The sequence below is a fragment of the Sminthopsis crassicaudata genome, chromosome 2 (genome assembly GCF_048593235.1).
Source record: "Sminthopsis crassicaudata isolate SCR6 chromosome 2, ASM4859323v1, whole genome shotgun sequence".
NCBI classification, from domain to species: domain Eukaryota; kingdom Metazoa; phylum Chordata; class Mammalia; order Dasyuromorphia; family Dasyuridae; genus Sminthopsis; species Sminthopsis crassicaudata.
Genome location: NC_133618.1, coordinates 505082982 through 505095018, shown reverse-complemented (window position 1 = coordinate 505095018; position 12037 = coordinate 505082982). Strand labels below are relative to the sequence as shown.

General features: G+C 39.9%; 1 protein-coding gene across 1 annotated transcript in view; it reads left to right on the top strand.

Annotated features, from left to right (window-relative positions):
• SARDH (sarcosine dehydrogenase) overlaps nt 1–12037 on the top strand; it is a 133926-nt gene that overhangs the window by 77136 nt on the left and 44753 nt on the right. The window contains exon 18 of the mRNA XM_074294049.1: nt 7536–7629. Coding sequence (XP_074150150.1) covers nt 7536–7629 — 94 coding nt within the window. The remainder of the gene's footprint in view (nt 1–7535; nt 7630–12037) is intronic.

The following is a 12037-nucleotide window of genomic DNA, read 5'->3' as shown; positions in this document are numbered from 1 at the left end:
GTGTTCTGCATCCCTGATATTCATTCTTTGGTTCTTTTCTTTCCTCATTGGTATACAGACCTCTCAGGCTGGACAGTTCATAACCCAAGTCTCTTTACATTTAGAATTTATTGGGATTAGCCAACCTGGGTCCTTGATCTGAGTAAATTCTTAGAGGATAGAGATGGCCAGAATTAATTTTTTTCAGTCCCCTTTTTTTCAGACCCAATGCTTTTTTTCCCCCTGCAGCCTGTGGCTCTGAGTATAGATGCTTCTGGCAAATTTTCAATCCACCCAATCTTCCCTCCTCTCTCTTCCTTTTCTTTACATAGACAATCAAAGAATCAGTGTTTGTTATGACTTCCAGAGCTGGGAATTGAGGGGGGGGGAGAGAAAGGGTGGGAAGGGAGGGTTAGGAAAGAGGTAACTTAAGCCACAACAGATGTTACAATGCAGAAACTCCAAGTTACAACTGGGTTTGTGTCAAGGCAGTTGTAATGAAGACTGTTGGGAGATGGGCATTGAGTATTAAGATTTTCTATTGTTAATTCATGGCGTCTTTATTTTGCCTTTTTATTTTATGGAATCAGCTATAACCACTCTCTCTGGTACAGGATTCCTATGTTTTGAGATTTGGTGGAAGAGGTTCATGTATCTTTGCAATCTTGCTTGTGTGTGGGTGTCCTACACCAAGTCTGTAAATAGAACCTGTGGGATAAGCTTAATATGACCTAGAGTTCTAGGAGGAAGCAAAAGAAGGCAGATTGTTTCAAATTATAAGGAGAACTCTCCTAATAATGAGAATTGTCTTAGAATGCTGTGGACTGATTCAGGAGTGAATGATTTGTAGAGATCTTTGAAATCTGAATGAAAAAAGAATATTTTAGTAGGGTTTCCCATACTGTGCAGGGGATTGGACTCAATGACTTCAGAAGTTGCTTCTCAATCTCAGATTCTGCAATTCTATGGCTCCGGGATTTAGAGCAGAGAGAGCATCTGTAATTTGCTCAGCCCTACAGGGAAGAATCTGCCAGCTTCTTGGGACTTGAGGCAGCATTCAAATGGAGTTTTTTGACAAGGAGTGTCAGCTCATCCTAAGAGAGTTATTTTTAGCACCAGGGAGGTAAGAGTAGAATTGGGGTGGCAGGGGGAGGGAGCTGCAGGGCTCTGTTGCTCTGCTTTGAATTGGGGTAGGAAGGGGAGAGAAAGGTGAACATGTAGGAAGCATTAGACTAACCAAGTTGCAGTTAATGCCTTATGTGTGGGATATGCTGGACTTCATTTATAACCAGCTCCAGGCGGGAGGCAGATTGGTAGTAACCAGGCATACCTGATAAGCTAGAAAAAAGAAGAAAATTTAATCTTTTTCAGTAATGATTCCTTAACTTTTCCTGCTATAAATCCATTCAATTTTAGTTTCTTCCCCCCCCCCCAAAAAAAAAACCTCTCTCAAGTTTCTCCTTTATACTAGCTAAGTTAGAAATTTCCCAAAGGTTCATAAAATGGAAAGGACCTTAGACATCATCTAGTTCAACCCTTTTACCTTACATGTGAACAAACTGAGATCAAAAGGAGTAAAATGACTACTCACAGTCATGTAAGTAGTCAGTGCTCTTTGTATCCTTCTATGTGCTTAGAATAGATCCTAAAAACAGGAGGCACTCACCAAGTGCTGGATGATTGGTTGACCTTCAGCTCTTAGCATTTTAATCTTTTAATTTCCCAATTTTCATGACAGGCTTTTCTCTCCCAGCTACTTCCTTCTCATGAATTACTCCCATCAGGATGATGGGAGATTCCTTAGGGATGAACAATTTAAGGTGCTCTGTTGATTCCTCTTTTCTCTCAATTCTAATAGGGTTTTGGGGCAATTTCAATGTTTCATAAACACACACACATACACACATACAAATGAAGGTGGGGGAGGGAGAGAGAAAACACTCTGTAAAATTATAAACTTTCTGAGAATAAGGAATTGTCTTACTATTTTTTAAAACAGATATCCACAGCCCTCCAGTGGTATCTAGCACAGTGGTATACAAATAGGAAATATCTGGTAAATTTGTGGGTTTCAATTGATTCTAAATTTTAATCATATTCTGTCCCTCTTGCCATTGTCACAGGGATGTTTTTCTAATTTCCTTAAGAGATTAGATAGCTCTTCATTAGTAATTCAGAGAGCTGGTCTTAATCCTGATGACCTTTCTTTCCTTCCTTCCTTCCTTCCTGCCTTCTTTCCTTCCTTCCTTTCCCTTCCTCTTCCTTTCTCTACCTTCCTTCCTTTCTCTCCCTTCCACTTCCTTCTTCCTTCCTTCCTTTCTCTCCCTTCCTTCATTTCTTCCTTTCTCTCCCTTCCTTTCTTCCTCTCCCTTCCTCTTCCTTTCTTCCTTTCCTCCTTTCCTCTTTTCCTCCTTTAATCCTTTCCTTCTTCTTTCTTCTTCCTTTCTCTCCCTTCCTTCCTTTCTTCCTCTCCCTTCCTTTCTCTCCTTTCCTCTTCCTTCCTTTCTCTCTTTGTTTGTTTGTTTGTTTCTTTCTTTCTCTACCTTCCTTCCTTCCTTTCTCTACCTTCCTTCCTTCCTCTACCTTCTTTCCTTCCTTTCTCTTCCTTTCTTCCTTTACCTTCCCTTCCTTCCTTCCTTTCTCTTCCTTTCTTCCTTTACCTTCCCTTCCTTCCTTCCTTTCTCTACCTTCTTTTCTTCCTTTCTCTACCTTCCTTTCTTCCTCTTCCTTCCTCCCTTCATTCCTTTCTTTCTCTTTCCTTCCTTCCTTCCTTTCTCTCCCTTCTTTTCTCTCCCTCTTCTTTCCTTCCTTTCTTCCTTTCTCTCCCTTCTTTCCTTTCTCTCCCTTCCTCTTCCTTTCTCTACCTTCCTTTCTCTCCCTTCCTTCCTTTTCCTTTCTCTACCTCCTTTCCTTTCTCTTCCTTTCTCTACCTCCTTTCCTTTCTCTTCCTTTCTCTACCTCCTTTCCTTTCTCTTCCTCTCCTTCTTCCTCATCCTTCCTTCCTCATCCTTCCTTCCTTCCTTCCTCATCCTTCCTTCCTTCCTTCCTCATCCTTCCTTCCTTCCTCATCCTTCCTTCCTTCCTCATCCTTCCTTCCTTCCTTCCTTCCTTCCTTCCTTCCTTCCTTCCTTCCTTCCTTCCTTCCTTCCTTCCTTCCTTCCTTCCTTCCTTCCTTCCTTCCTTCCTTCCTTCCTTCCTTCCTTCCTTCCCTCCCTGCTTCTCTCTTCCTTTTTTTCCTTCTTTCACAACTGAGAATAAGCGAAGTAGTAATAAGTGTTTGAAGCCAAATTTGGGTCCTCCTGACTCTAGGGCTGGCTTTCTACCCACTGAAACACCTAGCTACCTCCTCACTTCCTTTATTTTGAACCTCCATTTCCTCCTCTATAAATTAGGGTGTTCCAGATGGTCTTCCTGATTTCTTCTAGATCTAATCGGCCACATTTCTATTTTCCTAGTGAGAATGTTTCACATGAAGCTGTCTCATTGTTAGGATATGACTGCTGGTATCAGCTCCTAAATTGGCCCCTAGAAAATGTTAATTACTAATCTTTTGAATAGCTGTCCCTGACTAAAGTAAATCTTTTTAAACACTTGACATTAGGCAGCAGCTTTCCGACCCTTGCTAAAGGCAAGAGTGGGTGACTCATAGGAGAAAAGGCCACCCTTTCCTTTTACTTCAGAGTCTTTGCCAGTCTCCCTCCCACCCCTGCTCCAACTCCCTCATTTCTTTGCCAGGGAAGGATCAGTAGGGAGATCCATTACTTACATTAATTTCTTCTACATCGAGGATCAAACTCCTTTGGCCTCTTGGCAGTCTTAGTTCCTGCCCTTAGTTTAGTACAGAGCTAAATATATCCCTTTCACATGTATGTGCTTGCACATGTGTGACATGTATGTGCATCTGTGCACTGTGTATGTCAAAGCCTAGCTTGGAGTACATTGTTGCATAAGGGAACATTTACAGCTCTCAAAGACAGCAGCAGACCTGGGAGGGCAGTCAGCTGTCTCAGCACCCAGGAGAGCAACTCTTTATCAGTTTCCAGTGTTGCTGGAATTAGATTTTCATAGTGGCTGCTATTCCACAGCCACACTCCCAGCCATGAAGCTCATGCTCAGGGATGGTCTAGAAAGCTAGCTTGAACAGCATCAGCCTCCCATTATAAAGTCAAGTTTCAAAGGAAGGCTTAGTCACTCTAAAGCCTCATAATAAACAGCCAGTTTTTGTCCTCTCGCCTTCCAGCACACCTCTAATTGAAAGGTTATGAGGTGTTTCCAATCACTCTGAAAGAAAGTCTAGAAAGAGGAAGCATAACATGGTAGCTAGAATATTGGAACTGAATCAAGAATCATAAGAGGAAAGGGAAAGGAACAAGCATTTATTAAGCACTTATTGTGTGCCATTTCATTGTATGAAATATCTCATCTGATCCTCAAATCATCCCATGAGGTAAATGGTATTATTATCATCCTTATTTTATAGTTGAGGAAACTGGGGCAAAGGGAGGTTAAAGTGGCCAAGAGTCACATAGGAAGCATCTCAGGCTGGATGTGAACACAGGAATTCTTGCCCAGCTAAAGAGTTAGAAGGGAACTCAGAGGCCATTTAGTGCAACTTGCTTGTGTTACAGTTGAGGAAAGTCCCCAATATGATTAATAACCTGCCCTTAATTATTCAGGGAATAAAAGGAAGAACTAAGATTGGAAAAGAGATTTTCAAACTTCAATCCAGGATTCTTCCCAATGTACCACACAAACAGAATCGTGGATGTTATGATTCTAAAGATCTTCCTCTCAGAGATGGAAGATACCCCAGCAATTATCTCATTCAGCTCCTACCTGAAAGCAATGCCTACTACAGTTCTCTGAGAAGTGATTATTCAAGCCTCTGCTTGAAGAGCTCCACTCCAGCAAGGATTCTACTTCTCAAGGCAGCCCATTTTCTTTTTGGGTAGTTCTCATTGGTAGCAAGTTTATCCTGACATCAAGCCTAAATTTTCTTCTTCCCAAATTCTTCTCATTTGTCTTCCCCTTCTGGGAAGCCAATGTCAGAATCCTCTCTCTGATATTTACCAACTACAAAATTATGAACAAGGCATGTCTCTTCCAGGAATCATCACTTCCTCATATACAAAATGGGGATAAGCATACTTTAATATCTATCCCACAGGGTAATTTTAAGGTCTGAATTAGATAATGTGGAGTACCTCAAGAGTTTTAGTGCAGTTTTAAGTTGATACTCTATATATGAAGAGTTTTGCAAACTTTAAATTATTATATTAATGCTAATTATTATTATCCTTGTTATTGAGTGAATGAATATCTTAATGAATGAATGAAAAGGTGAGTTAGATACTTTGCTATAGAAGAGGGACAAAAATACAAAAGAGAAAAAGGAAAAAACTTACTAGAAAGAACTTTCACGTTAATGGAGGAAGACAACATATATGGAAGAATAGTATTTAGGGAAGCCTTTGAACTAGGAAGTCAGGGATGGTGAATGGAGACATAAGGCAAGTTAATAAACATACAGTTTCCAAAAATGATGGTAGCTTTCACCAGGTTGATTCATGGTCAGAGGTTTGGAGCCAGCTAGATGTTATCCTCCTCCTCCTCCTCTTCCTCCTACTGGTCATCATCATCATCACCAACAACCATCACCACTGCTGCCACTGCCACTACCACCACCACCACCACTCTGGTCAAATAAAAAGTGTCTACTATGAGTAGAGCATGATTTCCAGCAGGTTGTCTTTCCAGGGACCCTGCTCTAAGTTAATGGTAAATCTAGTGAGTTTCTGTCATTTATGGTTTAAGTCTGATGTGATACTTATTCCAAGTGAAATCCAAATACTGATCAGCCAAAAATGCTCCAATATTCTGATTCATTTCATTTTCTGACCAACTGGAAGTTAACTCAAAAAATCATTTTAACTCTAGTCTTTGAAGTGCCTTTATCCATTTTCCTACTCTGAGGCAGTCTAGTCTGGAGAATACAATTGGGCTGCCTTTGCTGATGAGGACCTCAGGGTTATCATTTTATAGATTTTTATTACATAGCCGTGGAAATAGGGATGGGGCAAAATTGTAGGAGCCTTCTTTAAGAGCCTAAGCATCCTTTAAGAGCTAGTTTTTGGACCAAGTCCCTAATAGCTTGTTTTCACATGATTGACTTCTTTCTTAGAATTTCTGAGCAGAGAATAAATACATACATACATACATACACATATACATGTGTGTAAATATTTATAAACAAATAAATGAATATCTGTTCACAAAAGGAAGGGTTTAGATAGTTGGAGTTTTGCAGCCAATGACTTTTGCCCCACTGAGGACGTTCTTGTCTTTATTTTTTACAACCTCTGTGGTTGAATTAGACAATAGAAGAGAAGCCCTAGAAAACTGAATGGGTAACTAGGTGGTGCAGTGGATAGAGTACTAGGACTGGAGTCAGAAAGATTTATCTTCCTGAGTTCAAAATCAGTCTCAGATACTTATTATGTGTATGAACCTAGGCAGTTGCTTAACTCTGTTTGCTTTAGTTCCACATCTGTGGCAAATCATATCTTTGCCAAGTAAACTCCAAATGTGGTCACAAAACAGTTGGACACAACTGAAATGATTGAACAATAACAACAAAAAAATGAATATAAATCAGAGAGCCCAGAATAATAAGAGTTTAATTCTCTTAGGAAGACTCATGTGAAGTTGGAGAAGGAATGCTGATTAATGACAGGGAGAAAGTACAGTTCAGTCACTGGCAAAGGTGAAGGATCTCGAGGATAGGATGGGGAATCCAGAGATGTGGATGTTTGGGAAAGAGTTTAAATCTTTAACTTTTGAATCTGTCACTTACAACCTGCCTAACCTTGGCAAGGCATTTAAACCCTCTAAGTTTCAGTTTTCTCCTTCAGAAAATGAGAGAAATTGGGCTAGATAGCATTTAGAGTCCCTTCCATCTCGAAATCTGTTCTCTGTGGAGTAATACATGGATCTGAAAACTCCAAGGAACTGGATCCAGATCCTAAGATGAATTATAGAGTTCTTTGCTATAAAAATTTGTAATCAGATGAAAGAGTCTTTGAAGAGGAACAAATATTTAGGTGGCAGTAAGAATAAATCAATTCTAGAAAATGAAGAACATGAAATTTGAGGACTACTGTTGGCTTAGTGGAAGAAAAATTGGGCTAGAAATCAGGAAAACTAAGTTTGGGTTCTAGTCCTGGTTCTTCCCTTAATTGCTAATTTGACCTTTGGCCTTAGTTATCTCTTCTAGAAGACAAAAAAAGTTAAACTAATTGATCTTTAATGTTTTTCTAGGTTTAACATTCTAAACTGTAAGGTCCCTTCCATATCAGATGGTCTTGTTTAACTCTAATACTTTATTGCACAGCACTTAGTACAATGCCTGACACATAGTAGGTCCTTATTAAATATTTATTGACTGACTGATTTATATGCCAAAGTCCCATTAGGTTCTAATATCCTGTATTCTAAGGACCCTTCCAGTTCTAACATTATTGCTGCACACTCTAAAACTGGAATTTTCTTCCTTACAGTCGGGCAGTCCTTCAGGAAGTACTTGAGACAGATTTGAGCAATGAAGCCTTTCCCTTTTCCACTCACAAACTGGTGAAAGCTGCTGGGCACCTGGTATGTATGAAATGCTCTCCATCCTTCTTTTGCTATATGCTTTACCCCTTGCACACATCATGTACATAGCTGGCATTCAATAGGTATTCTTGGATTATCTGGTGGACACAAATTAGTTTCTCTGACTCTTTCTATAGAAAACATCAAGGGCCTGTCCCCATGTGATGAGATGGATAAAGGTTGGTTTCAATGGGCAGTGAGAGGTACTTTGCCAGTTGTCACGGCAGCAACAAACTATGTGGCTAAGACCTGACACTGGAATGAAGAAAACAGGGCAAACATTGCAATTTTGTCTGGAAAACACCCCTATCTCTGACCCTCTATCCTGGAAGTTTAGGAGCCCTTAGTGATTGAGAGAGAATGGAGGGGACAGGGAGAGAAAGGAAATGTCAGGAATCTTCTTACTGGCATCAACTCTGTAGGAAGAGAGATTTCACCCTAAGGTTCAGGCTGGGCATTAGAGTGGGAAGCACTAATAAGTAAATGAGTCCGCAGACACAAGGGTTGTGGTAAAGTAGAAAGAACATTTCATTTTGAAACAGAAGATCTCAGTTCAAATTCTATGTCTATCATTAGCTAGCTATATAACCTTTAGAAAAACATTATACCTCTCTGGGTCTCAGTTCCTTCATTTGTAAAATGAGGAGATGGCCTCTAAGTCCCTTTCAGTTTTACACTATGATCCTGTGATACCCTCTTAGTGACTGATCTTGAACAAAGTACTTAATCTCTCTTTTTCCTACAATAACATTTTATTTTTCACCAATTACATATTTATATAATTTTAAGCTTTTTTAAGTTTTAAGTTTCCAATTTTATTCCTTCTTCCTATTTTCCCTCCCTGAAATAGTAAGCAATCTGATATAGGTTATACATGTACAATCATGTAAAACATTTTCATTATTAGTCATTTTGTATAAGAAGACTCAAACAAAATAAAGAAAGGAATGGAGAAAGGGAGAAAAAAGAAAGGAAGGAAAGAAGGAAGAAAAAGAAAGGAAGAAAGAAAAAAATGGAAGAAATAGTATGCTTCAATCTGTATTCAGATAATATTAGTACTTAATCTATTTAGGTCACATTTGCTCAAATCTCAAATAGTCTGATTTTTCTGACTTTCTTTAAAATGCAGCTGAAATCCCCCCTTCCCAAGTGGCCTTTTCTGGTCCCCTACAATGCTAATGCTTTCTCTTATGAGATTATTTGTATATGTCATATAGGTATACAGTTTGCATATTAGAACGTGATCTTGCTGAGAGCAGGGACTGGGCTTTTGTTTGTTTGGGATTTGTTTGGTTTTGCCTTTCTCTGTATTCCTAGCATTTGGCACAATGCCTGGAACATAGTAAGCACTTAATAAATGCTTGCCGATTGACTGCCTGACTATTCCACAGAAGTGTTGTAAGGATCAAGGAGATCAGTGGCTGCAAATACTTTTTTCAAGAGAGAAAACACTATAGAAGTGGGAAAGAGTAGGCAATTTCTAAAGCTGGATGTGACCTCACACCAGAAACCGCACCATGTTTTACTACGTCTTTTTAAAAAGAGCTGGAAATTCCCTCCTGGGCCAGACTGACTTTGTCTGTTTGGGCTTAATAACAGGCCTGTAGGCAGCCGGGTAATGGTTTTCTCCCAAGATGGTCTCTCTGCCCTTTGAGGAAACAGCTCAATTTTTGTGGAGATTTTCCCCCCAGCTTTTCCCTTCAAGGAAATGGAGTGAGAAAAGAATAAGAAGATGTAAATTCACTCCTTTGGGGATCCCCATTTGGATCCCAGCAGAGCCAATGACTCCCAATCTGCTCCCCACTCCTTTTCCTCCCAGGGACACACATATGGTACCAGGATAGGATGCCTGAGGCTATGCACTGTCCAGATTACAGGGATGAGCTTTCATGTACCAGGCTTGGAATCAGGAAAACTGGATTCTTGCCTTGATTTAGGCACTTTTCATTCCTTCTGGGTCATCCATTCTCTTAGCTTCAGTGTTCTTATCCACACAATAGCACTAGTAACTCCTGGCATGCATACTTCATAGGTTTATAATGAAAATCCCACTAAAAGTTTTCTTTTTTTTTCTTAAAAATAATAATTCCTGAATAAAAAGAACAGTTGGCATTTATATAGTGTTGTAAGGTTTGCAAAGTGCTAAAAATAAATAATTTCTTTGATCCTTGCAACAAATCTGTGAAGTAGGTACCCTAAGTATTGTTATTATCATACTCATTTTACAGAGAAGGAAACTGACATTCGGACAAGCTTTATTTATTGGTCCATAATCACAAAGCTAGTATCACAGTCCTGTTTCCATTCCAGGTTTTTCTTATATTTACTTTCAGAGCACTTTCCCTTTCTTCCCCATTCCTTATACAAACATATATTATGCACTTGTTATATAGGGTATTATGCTAAGTACTAAAAGAGAGACAGAAATAGGTAAGATAGTAGTTACCTCAAGTAGATTATAATAGAATTAAGAAATAGAAATTTAAATTTTACAAAGTATTTTCTTATTGATATCCCTGTCAGGTAGATAGTGCAAATGTCACTACCCCCATTTTAGAGATGAAATGGCTGAGGTTCTGAGAGGCTAATTATATTGCCCAAGGTTCCGGTCAAGAGTCAGAGCAAGGACTTAAACCCAGCTCCTCAAAGCTTTCTCATATATCATATGCAAGTCCAATAAGGGAGATAACATATTTATCCAAGTCAAGGTAATAAGCATTTATTAAGCACTTACTCTGTGTTAGACACTGTGTTAAGTGCTGGTGATATAAAGAAAGGAAAAACCCACTACCTTCAAGGAGCTCCCATTCTAATGGAGGAGACAATATATAGACAACTAACGTGTAAGAACTATACAGAGTATATAGATGAGGTGGAAGATAGTCTCAGAGAAGAAGGAGCTAGTAACTGATTGCCCCCAGAAAAGATCTCCTACAGAAAATGGGATTTGACAAAAGTTGTGAAGGAAGCCATGGATGCTGTCATGGAGGTGAGAAGAGAAAACACTGTGTTTGGGTCAGTACAAAGGAACAGGTGGGAGTACCATTTTTGAGGAACTGCAAGTGCTGAGGCACAGTAGAATGCATGAGGGAAAGGAAAGTATAAGGCTGGAAAGGTAGGAAATGATGAGGCGAAAAGGGACTTTCAATTCCAAAGAAAGGATTTCATATTTGATCTTGGACATTGGGAAGCCATTGAAATTGTTTGAGAAGGAGAGGTAGATGGGGGGGGACCTATACTTTAGAACAACTTCTTGCAGCCAACTAGAGGTCATGTTGGAAGGTTGAAAGGCTAGAGATATTGAAAAAGCTCTGCTGATAATGTGGGGGAGAAGTAAGACCTGAGCAAGAGTGGTAGCTGTGCAACTGGAGAAAAGAAAAGAAGACTATGTGGAAGGTACTGTGAAAGTAAAAATGACAAAGTTTGACAAGGAATGTGACATGTAGGAAGAATGTGAACCTGAGTGCCTGGGAAGTGCTAGTGCCCTTTTGACAGGAATCAGAAAGTCGGTAAGAAAGGAGGCTTTGGAGGAAAGATCATGAATTCTGAACCAATCAGGAAGTCCAGTCTGAGCCACTGGACATGGGACTGACTCTGCAGAGCTGAGGACTAGCTTTCTGGGTCTGGGAACCTCTGCATAGAGAGGTCAGCGGATCACCAAATGAAAGAGTTTGTACAGAAAAGAGCCCGTGGATTACAAAGTACAGTGTGATAATAGTCTGAGAAGCTCAAAGTTGTGTCTTTAAGGATGAGAGCACGAAAAGTGCTGGACCAGTATGAAATAATGTGCTTATCCTCAGGCAAGACTTTCTTTGAATGGTCTCTTGACCAGAGGGTCAATAAAAGCCCTCAGGAACTGTGCTGCTGTGTACGGCCTGTATTCCTGCTGCTTCTCTCATTTTTCAAGAAAAGATTCACAGAATGCACTGCCCTCTGGGTAAAGGGGTCTCTCTCCTTGTTGAGGAAGAAGATGTCTGTAGAGGCTCGAACAAACTCAGATTTGGTGGCTATCTCACAGTGGCCAAAATGCTCAGCAGAATTATTTATGTTGCATTCTAGGCTTGAGAATCGGGAATTGGGTTCTAGTTCTGGATTTACCCCCAACATGCTGTGTGACTTAGCCAATCATTTCACATTTCTGTTTGTTTTTTCACCTACTTAAAGAGGATTGTAATTCTTGTTTTACCTAGCTCACATGTGTGCAAAATGGCTTAACTAAGGCATAGGAAAATAAAAAACACTCATTACTTTATCTGCATATATACATGGGTAAGGAAGGGGATTGTCTCCATCCCCTAGAAAAGTCTCAGAGGAAGCCTAACCAGAGTTGTGGGACGGGGAACACTGGGGAAGACAGAGGCACTTTCTTAAGGTGGCTCAGGGGACAATACTCTGTTGCTCCCTCTTC